At 43.7% G+C, this 20,835-nt stretch overlaps 1 protein-coding gene across 1 annotated transcript in view; it reads left to right on the top strand.

Annotated features, from left to right (window-relative positions):
- The first annotated feature begins 12,001 nt into the window (after nucleotides 1-12,001).
- Nucleotides 12,002-20,835, top strand: part of LOC115177732 (VPS10 domain-containing receptor SorCS3) — a 206,290-nt gene continuing 197,456 nt past the window's right edge. Inside the window, exon 1 of the mRNA XM_029738669.1 lies at nucleotides 12,002-12,906. Within this exon, the coding sequence (XP_029594529.1) occupies nucleotides 12,178-12,906 (729 nt within the window). The 5' untranslated portion in view covers nucleotides 12,002-12,177. The remainder of the gene's footprint in view (nucleotides 12,907-20,835) is intronic.

Consider the following 20,835-nt stretch of genomic DNA (forward strand, 5'->3'; position numbering starts at 1 on the left):
GGAAGGTGGGAAGGAAAGAAAGAGGGAAAGAGAGAAGGAAGGAACTAAGTTACTAACTTTCCAACTAACCAACTAACTACCTAGTAAAGACACAATCCAACGAACAGAAGATACGAAGCTGTAATAACATGGTGCAAGAGTTCTGTATGGATTGGTAAAAAAGACCTACATTCAGTTTCGCCAGGCATGATCTATTTAAGTGATAATGCCCTCGAAGCTGGTGTTTGGAGGATATATTGGCATGGAGTGCCGGCCCTCGACTTCGTCTCAGGCCTATATATCTTCCAAACACCTGCTTAATAAAGAACAGACGAAATGTGTTCTAGGAACGTTCTTGTAACATCAGGCAAATGTTTTTGATTCAGCTGTGGGAAAATTAATATCCCCATCAAAGTTTTTTGCCTTTTCTAACACTCACAATCAAAGAGCTTCAGAAATTGAACTTTTCTTGGATTCCTTTTGAAATAGTGAGAACAAATGCATACAAGTATTGAGCTTTTATATACAGAGTATATCCTGGTGGTTTATAGTCTTTTTTTTTCTCAGAACCTCAGTTCAATTGGAACTCATTGGCTTTCAAACCACTACAGTATGCTACTGTTTTGCTGGAAGCGGTACCAGTAGCCAACTCACATATTTTTACATACTGAGCAGGCGATCATGTTCAGCTTCAGGGTTCACAGGCAATACCAGGAAAAATGCATTTCACTAATGAAAAAATGTGGAGCCATTGACTCCCATGTCAATTACCATACAAATAAGAAGCCAGAAGACAGTATATCATCCATAGCGTGAGTGCTGATCCTTGTTGTCTATAGGCTATGATCAGGAACAAGAGGGTAAGGCTTACAACAGAAGGCCAATAAAAGGACCAGCTGGGTTCATATCACATCTGCATACCAACATAGACTCACCGGTGTTATCTTACAATACCGGTAAGTTCAATGTTGGTAGATTTTGGAATAACTGTATCCATTTCAAACTTGAAGAAGGATTAATAACTTCAGATACATTAGACAGCCATTGTATAACTGATGGACGGGCGGCGATGTGACACAAAATAATGATTTATGCTCCATTTCATTAAAATCTCATTAAAGCCATGATCATTCCTACAATAATTCAATAATTATTTACTGTTGCCTCTGTAAATGTTGATATGTTGATAATTCTTTAGAAGCCTTGGTCCCATTACATCACATAGCCTTATTTGGCTATGTCCCAATGGCTCCCTATTCCTATATTTCCCTTCTCTAAAGTAGTGCACTATAAAGGGAATATGGTACCATTTGGGAGGGACTTACACCTATGGCAGTGGTTTAACGTGAAATTAGCAAGAAGAATAAACGTCTAAATGGCATTTTTCCATCACCAGGAAATGTTCAATCACTGCATTCCAAATGGCACCCTGTTCCCTATATAGTGCACTACACTCTTAGAAGTAAAGGTCCCTGGTAGAACTTTTTGGGTTGCTACACCGGCGAAACCTTTGCAGTTGAAAAAGGTTCCTAAAGGAACCCCTCTGAAAAGGGTCTTCAAGGAACCCCTGTGTAAAGCTTAAAATCTGAATATTTTGGTGATGGGCGGGGTTCAATTTTGAAACTTATTAATAATATATTGTAGAGGTGGAAGCCTATCAGATGGGAGGCGTGGCTTATTGGAGGAGTGGCTTTAAGATTGTTATTTTTAATAGTTATTTTATGGACACATCTGATGGGAAATAACATTGACAATGCTATTTTTGCAATGCCTATTTGATTCTGAGTTCGGACATACAGTACCTCAGGAAAGTATTCAGACCCCTTGACGTTTCCCACATTTTGTTACGTTACAGCCTTTTTCTTAAAATGATTAAATAAATACAAATCATCAGTAATCTGCACACAATACCTCGTAACGACAAAGTGAAAACAGGTTTTTAGAAATGTTAGCAAATTGATTTATTTTAAAACGCAGAAATACTTTACTTACATAAGCATTCCGACCCTTTGCTATGAGACTCGAAATTGAGCTCAGGTGCATCCTGTTTCCATTGATCATCCTTGAGATGTTTCTACAACTTGATAGGAGTCCAACTGTGGTAAATTCAATTGATTGGACATGATTTGGAAAGGCACACGTGTCTATATAAGGTCCCACAGTTGACAGTGCATGTCAGAGCGAAAACCAAGTTATGAGGTCGAAAGACCTTTGCTTCATACAGTTACACATATCCTTTATTACACAATTTAATTTATGGATTCTGGCAATGACGTTTCAGCTGGAGCTTTTGTTGCGAGTGGCATGTTAATGCTGATCGGTATCTCAATTCATTCTTAGTCTAAATTGCTATACATTTCACAATCTGCAGACCTCCACAATCAACCTGATACCCCAAATAAACCATTTTGGATAAGCCTAAATTAATTATGGGCATGGCTGACCACCCCCTTCCCTCCCGGCACTCATTCTTCTGGCGTTTCAGTTCGTCCTCCCAATGGCACGTGTTCAAAGTGGATGGCCCTTGATAATGTCTCTCCCCTGAGCCCCCACTGTTCTTTACAGTCCATTATGTCTTGTCCATTTTCCTACCAGTACACCAGCAGCATGAGAGAAGTTTGGACGGGATCTCTCTCCATGCTCACTCCACGTGGACTCATGCTGCACTCCTGAGAGAAAAGGCAGTTGATAACTTAGACTGGGTGCTGTGTACAGGTTACAGGTCTCACGGTAGAAATGGTGAAGGACCATACTGAACGTCATTGTTGCCATTACTTCAGCCAGAAAGGAGGGGTTTATATTGGGTTTTTCAGTACATTTCTTATCAAGAGAATTTACATGTGTGCAACCAAAACTCAGACATTAGATACCTCAGAGATTTTCATTTGTGTGCCTTTTAAGGTGGATCCTTTCCTCAGGAAGCCTTTCAAAAGGAGAGATACAGAATCATTGTTAAACATGTCAACAAGAAAAATGTGGTAGTGGACATTCCTTAAGTCTTGGAAGAAAGAAAATAGACATCTTAATCTTTTTGAACATGTTGCAATGACATACAGTGCTTTGCGAAAGTACTCACAAGCCATGGCATTTTTCCTATTTTGTTGCCTTACAACCTGGAATTAAAATATATTTTGGAGGGGGTTTGTATCATTTGATTTACACAACATGCCTACCACTTTGATGCAAAAATATTTTTTATTGTGAAACAAACAAGAAATAAGACGAAAACACTGAAAACTTGAGCGTGCATAACTATTCACTCCCCCAAAGTCAATACTTTGTAGAGCCACCTTTTGCAGCAATTATAGCTGCAAGTCTTTAAGGATAGGTCTCTATAAGCTTGGCACATCTAGCCACTGGGATTTTTGCCCATTCTTTAAGGCAAAACTACTCCAGCTCCTTCAAGTTGGATGGGTTCCTGCTGGTGTACAGCAATCTTTAAGTCATACCACAGATTCTCAATTGGATTGAAGTCTGGGCTTTGACTAGGCCATTCCAAAACATTTACATGTTTCCCCTTAAATCACTCAAGTGTTGCTTTAGCAGTATGCTTAGGGTCATTGTCCTGCTGAAAGGTGAACCTCCATCCCAGTCTCAAATCTCTAGAAGACTGAAAAACGTTGGCCTCAAGAATTTCCCCGTATTTAGCGCTATCCATCATTCCTTCAATTCTGACCAGTTTCCCAGTCCCTGCCGATGAAAAACATCCCAACAGCATGATGCTGCCACCACCATGCTTCACAGTGGGGCTGGTGTTCTCGGGGTGATGACTGCAGCCCGGAGCCTCCAGTGGCGGCCTGCAGCCCAGAACCTCCTGAGATGGCCTGCAGCCCGGAACCTCCAGTGGCGGCCTGCAGCCCGGAGCCTCCAGTGGCGGACTGCAGCCCGGAGCCTCCAGTGGCGGCCTGCAGCCCAGAACCTCCAGCAATGATCTACAGTCCAGTTCTTTCGATGACGATCCACGGTCCGGTGATACTAAAGAAGAAGGATCAGCGGGTGGAGCGGGGGTTACGCCCAGAACCGGAGCTGCCTCCTCTGCTGGAGGTTAAGGTTATGTGGACTGCATTTGAGCCGCCATAACAGGAGTTGCCCACCCTACCCTCCCTTTTGTTTTTGTTTGTTTTTGTTTAGGAGCATTCGGAGTCTGCACCTTTTGGGGGGGGCTACTGTCACGTCCTGACCATAGTAAGAGGTTATTTTCTGTAGTAGAGTAGGTCAGGGCGTAACAGGGGGTGTTTTGTGTTTTTCTATGTTTTGTATTTCTATGTTTAACTTCTAGTTTTTCTATTTCTGTGTTGTTTTTTGGGGGTTGATCTCCAATTGGAGGCAGCTGGTCCTCGTTGTCTCTAATTGGAGATCATATTTAAGTAGGGGTTTTTCTTCCTGGATTTTGTGGGTTATTATATTTTGAGTAGTGTTTGTTTCTCTCTGCGTCACGGTTTGTTGTTTTGTCCATTCAGTTATTTATGTATTGGAAAGTTTCATGGATTTAATAAAATGTGGAACTACAACCACGCTGCACTTTGGTCCGCTCCTTTCGACAGCCATGACAGCTATGTCCACAATAAGTCTGGCACCTGAGACAGCATAGACAGGGAAACAGATGCAGTTTCCATTTTTCCTACTAAAAAACTTCATCTGGAGTACAATAAATTGTAGCCTTAAGTTTAGTTAACAGAAAATCGTGTTCAACATTCATTGGTTCTATTTATAGTTTTATTGGTTAGGGGTAAGTCAAGTCCCGTACCTTTACCAATAGCGGATATACACCAATCTTTATCTGAGACTATTTCCCAGACTCTTTAGACAGTCATACAATGCTTTAACCTTATCTTTATATACTTTTTACACCACCTACGTATGTCTACGTGTGGGTGCGTACGTTGTATATAATGATTATTATTATTATAATTTTTCTCCATTGTTACTTTATAAAATCTCTAGAAACCCAGCATACTTTTCTTCACCAATTCCTCCTTTAGACTAGTGTTCTATTCATACAGGGGTTTAGATATTTACACTAATTGTTCTATTTAACAGCATATTTGGGAATTGTACTTTCTCCTTTCATATCTTCATACAGAATCCCTTTATAACGTTAAAGATCATAAATGCCCACAGACATCCACACCACTCATGTGCATCTACGACTCTAAATGCCTACAATAACACCTTGTGCTATTATCAGTGGCTCTCTGACCACAGACACTTCTCTTATAAATGCCAACAGACAATTGTTAATCGAGCCTCCTGCCCTAATGCTAGCCTTCTAAGACTAGCTTGCCTCCACTTCCTATAGATATATAATTTAGATAACAAAACTCAGCTCACAGAACTGTTTGGGGTATCCATTCAGATATGCACTCTCTCATATTACCTCTTTCACACCGGAACTAGTCCCCTGAAGCTCTCATTCACTCAGTACTTAATAGCAAAAATCTCGTATTATCCATATTTCAATATCTTGTTATAAACATTTCAATCAGCTTACCATACACATTTCGATCAATCAGCTTATTATCCAAATTTCAAACTTAAAAGTCATAATTTCAATACATTTATTATCAACATTTCAATCAGATTATGATGTCATATCTCACAATCACACAACTTTCACATCCACATTCACTTAGTACTATTCCCAAATACACTCAGTGATCACTCTTATTACCCCATGTGCATCTTCAATGGTTCTCTTGTCGTTACTTCCTATGCACATATATATCTTCAATGGTTCTCTTGCCGCTACTTCATATACATATAAATAACACCCTGTGTTCAAAAGCACCTTGTGTTATTTGTACTGGCTGCACACCACGTAGACATTTCTTATAAATCAAATCAAATTTATTTATATAGCCCTTCGTATATCAGCTGAAATCTCAAAGTGCTGTACAGAAACCCAGCCTAAAACCCCAAACAGCAAGCAATGCATGTGAAAGAAGCACGGTGGCTAGGAAAAACTCCCTAGGAAAAACTCCCTAGAAAGGCCAAAAACCTAGGAAGAAACCTAGAGAGGAACCAGACTATGAGGGGTGGCCAGTCCTCTTCTGGCTGTGCCGGGTGGATATTATAACAGAACATGGTCAAGGTGTTAAAATGTTCATAAATGACCAGCATGGTCAAATAATAATAATCATAGTAGTTGTCGAGGGTGCAACAAGCACGTCCGGTGAACAGGTCAGGGTTCTGTAGGCAGAACAGTTGAAACTGGAACAGCAGCATGGCCAGGTGGACTGGGGACAGCAAGGAGTCATCATGCCAGGCATGGTCCTAGGGCTCACGTCCTCCGAGAGAAAGAAAGAGAGAAAGAGAGAATTAGAGAGAGCATATTTCAATTTACACAGGACACCGGATAAGACAAGAGAATACTCCAGATGTAACAGACTGACCCTAGCCCCCCGACACATAAACTACTGCAGCATAAATATTGGAGGCTGAGACATGATAAATGCCTACAAGCAACTGTCAGCAGGGCTTTCTAGGCTACCGGTATGCCCTCGCTCTAGTCTTCTCATAAGACTAGTGAATAGCCTTCTCTCTATAAGTCTATAGGTGCCTTACTCGCTTTAAATGTATATATATATATTTTTTTTTACATACTTTGACTTACTGTCAAAGTTGCCGTCCCTCAGTTGTTCGCAGATGATGTGTCTCCTCCTGGGCAGCTCACAGTAAGGGTCTGGGCAGGTCTTGTCATCTTTTGGTCAGATGGGAATTTCACTCACGCTTCATAAAATGCGCCACAGGTTTTCCTCGCAGCCCCACTGGAAAGCTCCACAGACAGAATCAATCATTCTGTTCGTTGACGCCAAAGTGTCATGGAAATTCTTAAACAGAGACAAGCAAGTTATATTTGCATGATTTAGCTTATTCATCATTCATAATGAATTAATCATTAACATTTGCTTCATTCATGTGACCTACCAATACTGGGTCATGCATGTGACAGACCAATAACTCACGAGGCTTCTTCTCTCTAAGCTGAGACCTTGAGACTGAGATATCCCTTTCTCAAAACATGGTTCTGGGCGTACTGCCAAATTGCAGATACTGAGAGTGAGGATTTGTTCAATCAGTCACTTGCATGAACACAGAAATTGGTTATTAGAAAAGAACATGAATAGAACACAGAAATTGGTCATTAGAAAAGCACAAACAGAAAAATGTCCATCACACATACTTTCAGTTTTTTCAGAATTCACTTCACTGCACATATAAAGGGATGCTTGCGCTACCGGTGCTCGCACATATGCAACTCAAATACACAGCTGGAATGCCGATTAAGCTGTTTACATGTCCCAATAGTTTTATATATTGCTCAGAAAACCAGGTGTTTTAATTTGCATATGCTTACTTCAATTTTGACCGTACGCTGATTAAGCTAAGCAGAGTAAAATGTTTTTATGACTATATCCATACTCGTCCTACTGCCAAAATCAATTTAACCTCTTATGGCTAGGGGGCAGTATTTTCACGGCTGGATAAAAAACGTACCCGATTTAATCTGATTATTAGTCCTGCCCAGAAACTAGAATATGCATATAATTATTAGCTTTGGATAGAAAACACTCCAAAGTTTCTAAAACTGTTTGAATGGTGTCTGTGAGTATAACAGAACTCCTATGGCAGGCAAAAACCTGAGAAGGTTCTGTTCAGGAAGTACCCTGTCTGAACATTTCTTGCCCTTGTTGATTCTCTCTATCTATTACAAGGGATCTCTGCTGTTACGTGACACTTCCCACGTCTCCAATGGGCTCTCAGAGCCCGGGAAAAACAGGAATGACGTAATTCAAAGCCCTGGCTGAAACACACGAGAGCAAAAGTTAAGTGGGCTATCAGAGGAGAAATGCTTAGGCTCGTGACCTGCCCCGCCCCCGTCTTTCGGTTTTTCCCTCAGTTTACAGACATGCAGATTCCCGGTCGGAATATTATCGCTTTTCTACGAGATAAATTGCATAAAAATTGGTTTTAAACAGAGGTTGACATGCTTCGAAGTACGGTAATGGAATATTTAGAAATTTTTTGTCACGTTCTGCGCCATGCGCACGACCGTGATTTACCATTGGGATAGTGTCCAGAACGCACGAACAAAACGTCGTTGATGGAACATAACGATGGATTATTTGGGACCAAACCAACATTTGTTATTGAAGTAGAAGTCCTGGGAGTGCATTCTGACGAAGAACAGGAAAGGTAAGACCATTTTTCTTATAGGAAATGTGATTTTGGTGAAGGCTAAACTGGTTGGGTGTCTAAATAGCTAGCCCTGTGATGCCGGGCTATGTACTTAGAATATTGCAAAAGGTGCTTCATCCGAAAAGCTATTTTAAAATCGGACATATCGAGTGCATAGAGGAGTTCTGTATCTATAATTCTTAAAATAATTGTTATGCTTTTTGTGAACGTTTATCGTGAGTAATTTAGTAAATTCACCGGAAGTGTTCGATGGGAATGCTAGTTCTGAACGTCACATGCTAATGTAAAAAGCTGGTTTTTGATATAAATATGAACTTGATTGAACAGACATGCATGTATTGTATAACATAATGTCCTAGGTGTGTCATCTGATGAAGATAATCAAAGGTTAGTGCTGCATTTAGCTGTGGTTTTGTTTTTTGTGACATTATATGCTAGCTTGAAAAATGGGTGTCTGATTATTTCTGGCTGGGTACTCTGCTGACATAATCTAATGTTTTGCTTTCGCTGTAAAGCCTTTTTGAAATCGGACAGTGTGGTTAGATTAACGAGAGTCTTGTCTTTAAATAGCTGTAAAATAGTCATATGTTTGAAAAATTGACGTTTTCGGATTTTAGAGGAGTTTGTATTTCGCGCCACGCCCATCATTGGATATTGGAGCAGACGTTCCGCTAGCGGAACATCTAGATGTAAGAGGTTAACATTGAATTATTAGTGTGCATGTACTCATGAAAGCTACAAAACTGTCAGTGTTCAACTTTAACATGTTATGGCAATACAACAAAATAGATAAACAGGAATGACATTTCCTTAACAGTGGACCAAAAGCAGATACACTAGATGACCAATAGTATGTGGATACCTGCTCGTTGAACATCTCATTTCAAAATCATGGGTATTAATATGGAGTCCCCCCCCCCTCCTTTGCTGCTATAACAGCCTCCACTATTCTGGGAAGGCTTTCCACTAGATGTTGGAACATTGCTGAGGGACTTGCTTCCATTCAGACACAAGAGCATTAGTGAGGTCAAGCTCTGATGTTGGGCGATTAGGCCTGGCTTGCATTCGGCATTCCAATTCATCCAAAAGGTGTTCGATGGGGTTGAGGTCAGGGCGCAGTGCAAGCCAATCAAGTTCTTCCACACCAATCTTGATAAATAATTTCTGTATGGACCTCGCTTTGTGCACAGGGGCATTGTCATGCTAAAACAGGAAAGGACCTTCCCCTAACTGTTGCCACAAAGTTGTAAGCACAGAATCATCTAGAATGTCACTGTATGCTGTAGCTTAAAGATGTCCCTTCACTGGAACTAAGGGGCATAGACTGTACCATCAAAAACAGCCCTAGACCATTATTCTTCCTACACCAAACTTTACAGTTGGCTCTATGCATTTGGGTAGGTAGCGTTCTCCTGACATCCGCCAAACCCAGGTTCGTCCGTCGGACTGCCAGATGGTAGAGCGTGATTCATCACTCCAGAGAGCGCATTTCCACTGCTCTAGAGTCCAATGGCTATTTCCTGTACACCACTTCAGCCGTGGCTTGGCGTTGCACGGCCATGAAAACCCATTTCATGAAGCTGAGCCGTGTGTTGCTCCCAGACGTTTCAACTTCACAATAACAGCACTTACAGTTGACCGGGGCAGCTCTAGCAAGACAGAAATTTGACGATGCAACTTGTTGGAAAGGTGGCATTCTATGACGGTGCCATGTTGAAAATCACTGAGCTCATCGGTAAGGCCATTCTACTGCCAATTTTGGTCTATGGAGATTGCATGGCTGTGTGCTCGATTGTATACTCCTGTCAGCAATGGGTGTGGCTGAAATAGCCAAATACACTAATTTGAAGGGGTGTCCACATATCTTTGTATATACAGTACAGTGTATATCTTAAAGCCATGCCCCTACTAAGCCACACCTCCACTCTAGGAGGAACCCATTGCTACATTGAACCATTAAATGTTCCTCCAAGAAGCCCTGAACTAACTGAAGGTGCAAATATGAACCATTGACTAGCAATGGTTCCTTGAGGAACTCCAGGGTTTCCTTGAGGATCTCCAGGGTTCCTCGAGTCACCAATATTTCTAAGAGTGAACTTTTGACAAGAACCATTTGCGAATAGGGTGCCATTTGAGGCACAACTTTGGTTATTTCCTATATTGCGTGGAGCCATTTGGAGGTGCAGTGGTTTTAGCCATCTTGACCACAACGAGACCACAACATATTCAACTTTATCGCTATACCAGACGCCATTGGAGGTCATGAACCTGTGGATTCTGTCTGATTCTCCCATCCACTGCTAAGTTATTATAGATATGCAGGACATTCTGCATATTTCTATGCCTTAGGGTTTTCTGTGATGTTGGCTAGATTCTATAAGAAATTGGTAAGCTACATTCAATTTTGAAATGTCCAATGTGTTATAATTTTTCACATTTTGTCTGCTTCTTAAGTCTTGGGTTGATAAACACCTGGTGTCTTTTTCCAAATCATCCCTCCCTATCCTCCTCCTCCCACTCCCTCTATACCTCCCTCCCTGTCCACCTGACTCTCTCCTCTTGGCGCTGGTTGTGTTTTACCACTGGGAATAGCGTAATTCCTTGCCAAATCCGCCCAATTCATTGAATTGATTCTGCGCTGGGCCTTCTCTGCACGCACACTAGAGCTCAATTTGAATGCCCCAGCCCAGTACAGTACTCTGCCGTCAGACTCGACTCAGCCGCCAGCTATGTGCCAGCCGCGTGCGGCTCGTTCATTTCTGGTCGCGTCTGTTGGCTGTCATGAGACATAAATGAGACATAAATGAAACTGAAGATTGTTTCATTCTTGAGCACGCAGAGATACAAGCATTGCGCACAGGTATATAACATAGACCTATAACAAACCACACCTCAAACTGCTATCTCAAACATACAGTTTAAAATATGCTTTCTATTTCCAAACAGAGGATGATGTCTGGATCAGCGGAAGAGCTGGCCAATCAGTGGTCTATTCACATGAATATTTTTCATGACCAGTATACCCCACACAGTTCTGTTGTTGTTGTACACCAACACCATTGCAACAAAGAAACATAGGTCATTAAAAAAAATCGAAGGAAAACTATTTCAGTCATATTGTAATTATAATTGTAGTAGGTCATATTTCATGGAAATCTGGAAACACTGGACAGTTACTTTAATACCTTTTCTCAAATAACAACAAGTTAATAACTGGACAATGTCTTTAATGTTCTGGTTGCACAAACATCATTTTTATTCTGCTGCTGATCTTTAAAAAATGCCATTGCTTTATTGCGCTAATAATTCCCTCTGTGCGCACATTAACCTTTATGTCATGGCATAATGGAACGTCTAATTGGCAAGAGTCTAAGGTGTCAGAGCACCTGCTACATTAAAGTAATTTAGATGCATTTCAGGAAATACAGTTTCCTTTGGACAGGAGTACATTAAAAACCAATTACTTTGATTCGGGTTAATAAAAAGAATGAGTTCTTAAGCACTGTGAACACTATAATGTGTTGGACATCCTGGTCCCTAATCACATCAAGCATCATTATACAATGACACCATTGATTTGACTTTGATATGAATATAGTCAGATGTTATCTCTCTAGTGAAAGCTATGTTGAATAGGTATTTATCGGTCATATCATATTCGATTACTAGTGGGCTATCACCTCCAGTGTGAAAGCCACGGCGCATTTCTCTCTCTCGCTCTCTCTCCCGTTCTCAGCTCTCGCTCTCCTCTCTCTCTTGCGTTCGCGTTCTCTCACATGCTCCCTCTCATCCGGGCGCACATTCGGCAGCTCGGCTTCGATACAGCTCCTCCCCTATGTGGTGGCTCCCGTGACCAGCTCCTTGAACGTGAACAGTTTAGCTGAAGAGCGCTTTTCTAAATATCACGACAATCTCACCGACTTCGGGAGGAGTTGGTCCTCGGTTGGATAAGGTTTTCCCGCTCCGTGTGTTGGACCAAAGTCTCTAACTATACCAGCAATGGATACTTGGCTTGGCTTCTGCCCAGGCTTGCACTTAACTCTGTGTACCTGGCTTCTGATCTCCGCTCATACCCAGCTAAATGCCAAGGCGGAGATAACTTGCGCATCGTGCCAGTCGCCGGTCCAGCTACACCTGACGGAATTACAGCTGGATATCGGTACGCACGCGGCTGATGGTACGAGGCAGGCGGCCAAAGCTCTGGAACAGGTCCGGCTGGAACGCCAGCTACTCGGAGTTACTGACCAAAATACTGGAGTACCAAGCAACACCCAACAGGCAGGTGTTCTTGTGAATGAGCCGAGATTCACCGACGATGGAATTACCCCAAAAGTCGCTCTGGAAGATTTAACTGGGTCTAGTGAAAACGAAGAAAGGTACCGTGGTGAATATAATATTGGGGTGAATGATTTGGGTAAAGTCAAGAATGGTGCTGAGGATGTTGCGCTACGGAGATCGAAGCGAAGCGGTCCCGAACCTCCCGAGTTTAGGGAGAGCCTTAGGACCGGTGGCCCCGGTTTGGAAGGAGAGACATCGGATGAGAGAAGGAGTCCTGGTCCGTTACTGGACGGACACAGACTGGGCCGATCCGAATTCAAGTGGAACAGGGACGAGGGTCGAGGGACTTCCAGAGGTGATGATCCCAAACTAAGCAGCACTACTTTCGCCTTGACCGGGGACTCAGCGCATAACCACGCAGTGGTTTACTGGTCGGGGCAAAACAGCAGCGTAAGTGATGATTATTCACCATTTGTCATGTGCATTTGTATTTCACAAAATAAACCATGTTATATTATGAAGCACTACGTTTCGTCAAGGACTGTAAAGGCTTATTATATCCAAACTGTGTTGCGCACGGGAAAAAAGGAGCTTGTTTTAGCGAGTTATTTGTCCACTGTAACAGGTGCATTGGTTCATTTGCGCACAGCAGGGCAATATCCCACATAGGTTTCAGCACCTCCAGAAGCATTCGGGGCCAGGTTGGGCTGGTATTGCTATTGCACACGGAGAGATGCTTGCTTGCTGCAGACTCCGTGCCCGTGCCATACCGATAACAGTATAGCTTCACATAGCGGTTGGAAAACACTCACTATACTTGCGCATATACGTTACTCTGACAGGTGAATTCCACTAGTTGTAGTTCATTTATATGTAATGAATACGACTGAAATAAATTATAATCGTTAACGTGTCCTGTATTTTGCAATATATATGTTTTGTTTTAAATCGTTTATACGTCGCTTTGGATCCGATATTTTTCATCCAATCTAGGCTAATTGATCGGGCAGATTTGTAAATATTTTTGACGGGGATATGAATTATTTTAACTCTTTACTTGTAATAACGAAATTTCACATTGAATGAAAGCGAGCCTATGTGGTCCTCTGAATTGCTGGCTTGTTCCTGTTGCTTCTATGTTCACAATTCCTTTACAAAAGCCATAGATGTAATAGGCCTAGTTTAATAATTATATTCTATGCCTATGAATTATGTGGACTTTATATGCATATTTACCATTCATATGGATTTTTTTTTATAAATGAATCGTGCCAGAGTAAATTCTATCCAGAATAATGCCTCGCTCCTCAAATTAATAATCGGTGCACTTGTTACCTGCACTTACACAGACACTCCAAAGGGTGGCGTACAATGTACGAGAGACTATCATTATGCTTCCTAAAAGCTGCATCTGCAGGGGTGTAGGGATACAGAGCCTCAGACAATGGTTTCTAATAGAATCATCCAGAGAAGGTCCCTAGTGAAGCCTGAACTTCCCTAGCAAACATTCACAGCACTTTGAACACTGTTCTTAATATGCCTTGGCCTATGTGATCAATACCTGTGGTGATGGTCAATAATACAATTTAATTGATTGGCAGGCTATGTGCCCGTAATGGCAGCTTTACAACTGCACAGAGGTGAACTGGTATGTCATATCTGATTTTGGTCCATAAATGTTGTTCTGCCACCAAAATCTGTCAGTCTACATAAGGGTATGAATTAGTGATGCACTACAACCTGTCTCATCCTCTGTGAGTGAAGACAGCTTGTACTTTAACTGAGGTCACTATGGAATGTGTAGGTCATGTTAATGATAGGACCTGTCCTTGTTCTGGCAAATACTTCAGGTTTCTAATAAATAAATGGTTGTTATGGCACAGATGAATCATCTTGCAGTAGCAGCCAGATCATTCCATTCCAATTTTATTCTGAAATGGCTGGAATACTGACATGATTTCACCCCCCCACCCCCCCACCCCCTAAAAGGCCATAGAGGCCTTCATTTGAAACAGAATAATAAGGCGAAATGAATAAAAGTTATTTCCACAACCATGCAGACTCAGAGCAGAGAAAGCCACTGGGCTCTTTTTTTAATCATTCTTACATGTTTCTTTTGTTGTTGTGGCTGCCTCTTTTTGCTTGATTTCATTCGGATGAAAAAAATGAATCCCTCAGTTTCAGTCCTCTGTCTGAAATTATTATGACACGCTGCATGAACTTGTTTTTTAACTCACAGTGATGGCTGTGGCGGTTTGGGGACATTTGTGTGTGTGTGCGTGTGTGTGTGAGTGTGTGTGCAGACTCTGTGTGTGTGTGTGTGTGTATGTGTGTATGCGCTCGGCTCTGTGCGTGTGAAAAAGTTTTTCTGAGTGTATTGTCTACCACAGCCAGCTCGAAGTCCCCCTCCGTTTCCCCCAGCTGTAAATCTGTAATAGTTATCTTGAAGACGGAAACAGGCATCCATTTTGAAATATTTTCTTATGGCCAGGCAAGGGGGATTGACTGCCTACTCAAGCATGTTTTCTCCAGCTCTCAGACACTAGTACTGGACTACTTTATCTTCTTTGGGCTTTAGCTCCTGATTGAATGGGTGATGAATTAAGCCCTCAAGGACGGCCTGATGGAGCCTGAAGTCCTCTAACTCTAACTAAACCACAGCAGTTAGGGTTGGTGTGTGTGTGGTGGGGGTGGGTGGGTGGCTGAACGAGTCTACTCTGGCCTCACCCATGCATTCACTCAGTTGTCATCGTAACACCACACTCCCTTATCCTCTTTTACCTTTTATTGTTTTTTTTACCTCTACTCAGAATGCTCTGCTTGTGCACCCTGAGCTGTGTTGTGCCCTGTGCCACTACTCCTCTAGGGTGACCTGGGTAGTAGAGGTGTTATGGTGTGTTCTGTTCCCCAAGGCAGGTGGTACCCTCTGAGGCATGTAGACAAGGCTAATGTGGTCTCTTCTCTGTCTGTCTGTGTGCTTGAGCCCTGGGTGGATACTAGCCTCCCTATGGGGAGAAAGCCTCCCTATTGGCTGAGTGTCGAGTTTCTCCTTCACAGTGGTGTTTATGAATTTAATGGCAGGGTTCCTTCTTCCTGCCAGTGTGGATCCAAAATGGCCACCATTATTATGCTTCATGCTTATCATTACTATCATAAAAGCCACTTTCCTAAGTGATTTTAAACTTTGATAATGTATTTCATCCATTCACTCGATTTGAAGTCATTGCATCCAGTAATGCACTTCGCTAGTAGTAAATATCTACATACTGTACAGTGAGGGAAAAAGTATTTGATCCCCTGCTGATTTTGTACGTTTGCCCACTGACAAAGAAATGATCAGTCTATAATTTTAATGGTAGGTTTATTTGAACAGTGAGAGACAGAATAACAACAAAATAATCCAGAAAAACGCATGTCAAAAATGTTATAAACTGATTTGCATTTTAATGAGGGAAATAAGCATTTGACCCCTCTCAATCAGAAAGATTTCTGGCTCCCAGGTGTCTTTTATACAGGTAACGAGCTGAGATTAGGAGCACACTCTTAAAGGGAGTGCTCCTAATCTCAGTTTGTTACCTGTATAAAAGACACCTGTCCACAGAAGCAATCAATTAATCAGATTCCAAACTCTCCACCATGGCCAAGACCAAAGAGCTCTCCAAGGATGTCAGGGACAAGATTGTAGACCTACACAAGGCTGGAATGGGCTACAAGACCATCGCCAAGCAGCTTGGTGAGAAGGTGACAACAGTTGGTGCAATTATTTGCAAATGGAAGAAAGATAAAAGAACTGTCAATCTCCCTCGGCCTGGGGCTCCATGCAAGATCTCACCTCGTGTGTCACGGTTGTCGTAGGTTAAAGCGGACCAAGACGCAGCGGGGAAATGTGCACTCATCTTCTTTTTATTTAAACGGACAAGAAGGTGAACCAAAACAAACACGTACACAACAAAAACACAATGACTGATAACAGGCCGGTAAGGCAACAAAGCTATACCAAGCACAATCTCCCACAAAACACTAAACAAACACATACCTATATATAGGACTCTCAATCAGAGGCAACTAGAAAACACCTGCCTCCAATTGAGAGTCCAATCCCCAAATAACTAACATAGAAATACAAATAACTAGACTGAACATAGAAATACATAAACATAGAACAGTGCCCAAAACCCCGAATAATAAATCAAACACACCACTAAACACACAACCACCCCGAACCACATAAAACAAATACCCTCTGCCACGTCCTGACCAAACTACAATAACAAAATAACCCCTATACTGGTCAGGACGTGACATTAACCCCCCCCAAAGGTGCAGACCCTGTATGCACCTCAAAAAATAAAAAAATAAAAAAATAAACCCCTAACTAAAGGGAGGGAAGGGAGGGTGGCTGCCGTCAACGACGGCTCCTGTGCTACACCCCCCTCCCCAACCCAACTATACTGGAGGTGGCTCAGGTCTACTTCCCCCACCCAACCTGTCCACCCCTGCAGAATGCTCAGGGCTGTAGAGCGTCTCTGGGAGATCCGGACTGTAAGCCGACTCACTCGGTTCCGGACTGTAGGCAGACTCACTCGGTTCCGGACTGTAGGCAGACTCACTCGCTTCCGGACTGTAGGCAGACTCACTCGGCTCCGGACTGCAGGCAGACTCACTCGACTCCGGACTGCAGGCAGACTCACTCGACTCCGGACTGCAGGCAGACTCACTCGACTCCGGACTGCAGGCAGACTCACTCGACTCCGGACTGCAGGCAGACTCACTCGGCTCCGGACTGCAGGCAGACTCACTCGGTTCCGGACTGCAGGCAGACTCACTCGGTGCCGGACTGCAGGCAGACTCACTCGGTGCCGGACTGGAGGCAGACTCACTCGGTGCCGGACTGTAGGCAGACTCACTCGGTGCCGGACTGTAGGCAGACTCACTCGGTGCCGGACTGTAGGCAGACTCACTCGGTGCCGGACTGTAGGCAGACTCACTCGGTGCCGGACTGTAGGCAGACTCACTCGGTGCCGGACTGTAGGCAGACTCACTCGGTGTCGGACAGTAGGCCATCTTACTCGGTTCCGGACAGTAGGCCGTCTCACTCGGTGCCGGACTAGACACTGTTGCCGGATACTCTGGACGAGGTACTGTTGCCGGATACTCTGGACGAGGTACTGTTTCCGGACACTCTGGACGAGGTACTGTTGCCGGACACTCTGGACGAGGTACTGTTGCTGGACACTCTGGACGAGGTACTGTTGCCGGACACTCTGGACGAGGTACTGTTGCCGGACACTCTGGACGAGGTACTGTTGCCGGACACTCGGGACTGGGCTGACGCACTGGAAGCCTGATGCGTGGTGCTGGATGTGCCAGTTTGGGGACATGCACCTCAGGTCTAGTGCGGGGAGCAGGAACCGGACGAGTTGGACTGGGCTGACGCACTGGAAGCCTAGTGCGTGGGGCTGGTACTGGAGGTATCAGACTGGAGGCACGCACTACAAGGCTAGTGCGAGGAGTGGGAACAGGACGTACTGGACTGGGCTGACGCACTGGAAGCCTAGTGCGTGGGGCTGGTACTGGAGGTATCAGACTGGAGGCACGCACTACAAGGCTAGTGCGAGGAGCGGGAACAGGCTGAATAGGACTGGGCTGACGCACTGGAGGCCTGGTGCGTGGTGCTGGTACTGGATATTCCGGGCCGTGGAGACGCACTGGCGGTCTCGATCGCACCTCCTGCACAACCTGTCCTGGCTGGATGGAACTAGTAGCCCTGCACAAGCGAAGTGCTGGCACAGGGCGAACTGGGCTGTGCAGGGGCCTGATGGTTGCCGTGCGTAGAGCGGGCGTAGGGTAGCCTGGACCTAGGAGGCGCACCGGTGACCAGATGCGCTGCGCAGGCATCCTCCTTCCAGGCTGGATGTCCACTCTAGCACGGCACTTGCGAGGGGCTAGGATCACTCGCACCGGACTGTGCGTGCGCATGGGCGAAATCGTGCGCACTTCCGCATATTCCGGCGCTCTCTTCTCCAACTGTTCCCCATAAAAAGCACGGGGAGCTGGCTTAGGTCCACTGCCTGGCCTAGCCAACCTACCCGTGTGCCCCCCCCCAATTTTTTTTTATTGGGGCTGCCTCTCCGGCTTCCTAGCCAGCCGTGTTCCCCGGTAGCGTTCCCGGTCCTCACCAGACTTCCTCCATGGGCCCTCTCCGGCCAAAATCTCCTCCCACGTTCAAAACTCCCGATAGTCCATATAATTATCCCGTTGCTCCTTACCCCGCTGCTTGGTCCTTGGTTGGTGGGAGATTCTGTCACGGTTGTCGTAGGTTAAAGCGGACCAAGACGCAGCGGGGAAATGTGCACTCATCTTCTTTTTATTTAAACGGACAAGAAGGTGAACCAAAACAAACACGTACACAACAAAAACACAATGACTGATAACAGGCCGGTAAGGCAACAAAGCTATACCAAGCACAATCTCCCACAAAACACTAAAACAAACACATACCTATATATAGGACTCTCAATCAGAGGCAACTAGAAAACACCTGCCTCCAATTGAGAGTCCAAACCCCAAATAACTAACATAGAAATACAAATAACTAGACTGAACATAGAAATACATAAACATAGAACAGTGCCCAAAACCCCGAATAATAAATCAAACACACCACTAAACACACAACCACCCCGAACCACATAAAACAAATACCCTCTGCCACGTCCTGACCAAACTACAATAACAAAATAACCCCTATACTGGTCAGGACATGACATCGTGGAGTTGCAATGATCATGAGAACGGTGAGGAATCAGCCCAGAACTACACGGGAGGATCTTGTCAATGATCTCAAGGCAGCTGGGACCATAGTCACCAAGAAAACAATTGGTAACACACTACGCCGTGAAGGACTGACATCCTGCAGCGCCCGCAAGGTCTCCCTGCTCAAGAAAGCACATATACATGCCCGTCTGAAGTTTGCCAATGAACATCTGAATGATTCAGAGGACAGCTGGGTGAAAGTGTTGTGGTCAGATGAGACCAAAATGGAGCTCTTTGGCATCAACTCAACTCGCCGTGTTTGGAGGAGGAGGAGGAATTCTGCCTATGACCCCAAGAACACCATCCCCACTGTCAAACATGTAGGTGGAAACATTATGCTTTGGGGGTGCTTTTCTCCTAAGGGGACAGGACAACTTCACCGCATCAAAGGAATGATGGACGGGGCCATGTACCGTCAAATCTTGGGTGAGAACCTCCTTCCCTCAGCCAGGGCATTGAAAATGGGTCGTGGATGGGTATTCCAGCATGACCATGACCCAAAACACACGGCCAAGGCAACAAAGGAGTGGCTCAAGAAGAAGCACATTAAGTTCCTGGAGTGGCCTAGCCAGTCTCCAGACCTTAATCCCATAGAAAATCTGTGGAGGGAGCTGAAGGTTCGAGTTGCCAAACATCAGCCTCGAAACCTTAATGACTTGGAGAAGATCTGCAAAGAGGAGTGGGACAAAATCCCTCCTGAGATGTGTGCAAACCTGGTGGCCAACTACAAGAAACGTCTGACCTCTGTGATTGCCAACAAGGGTTTTGCCACCAAGTACTAAGCCATGTTTTGCAGAGGGGTCAAATACTTATTTCCCTCATTAAAATGCAAATAATTTTATAACATTTTTTATGTGTTTTTCAGGATTTTTTTGTTGTTATTCTGTCTCTCACTGTTCAAATAAATCTACCATTAAAATTATAGACTGATAATTTCTTTGTCAGTGGGCAAACGTACAAAATCAGCAGGGGATCAAATACTTTTTTCCCTCACTGTATATGTCAATAGTGCAGGAAAATATGCCTGCCTTGGCAGCATATATGGCCATTTTTTTATTTAAATATTTTTTCTTCATGATGCAACACACTGTTTTCTCTTTGTTCTTCATACATCCAGTGGGGAAAATCTAAATATGAATTTGCATAAAATGCAGAGTGGGACTCTGTGAGTGGTCTTTAATGTAAGGAGAGTTCATTATATATCTGGCAGGTTATCAATGTAGTGAGCTGGTCTTTTGAAATGCCTACATCTCTTTCAGAGAGCTAATAGACACACACACACACACACACACACACACACACACACACACACACACACACACACACACACACACACACATACTAAGTAGTTTGAGAGAACCATTTTGTAAGGCTACAGTAATGTACTGTACACGTGGAACTCTTTCATACACATTCATTAACTATACTGGCATACTGTATGGACTATAATTGGAGACAATTATATTAATTTCTTCAATAATTGCAGTACATTTAGTAGACTCAAGCACCTGGCTCCTCAATCTGAACGAAGGAATATGTTAGTACACATGGATTCTTCCCCTC

This window comes from Salmo trutta, chromosome 38 (assembly GCF_901001165.1).
Source record: "Salmo trutta chromosome 38, fSalTru1.1, whole genome shotgun sequence".
Lineage (NCBI taxonomy): Eukaryota > Metazoa > Chordata > Actinopteri > Salmoniformes > Salmonidae > Salmo > Salmo trutta.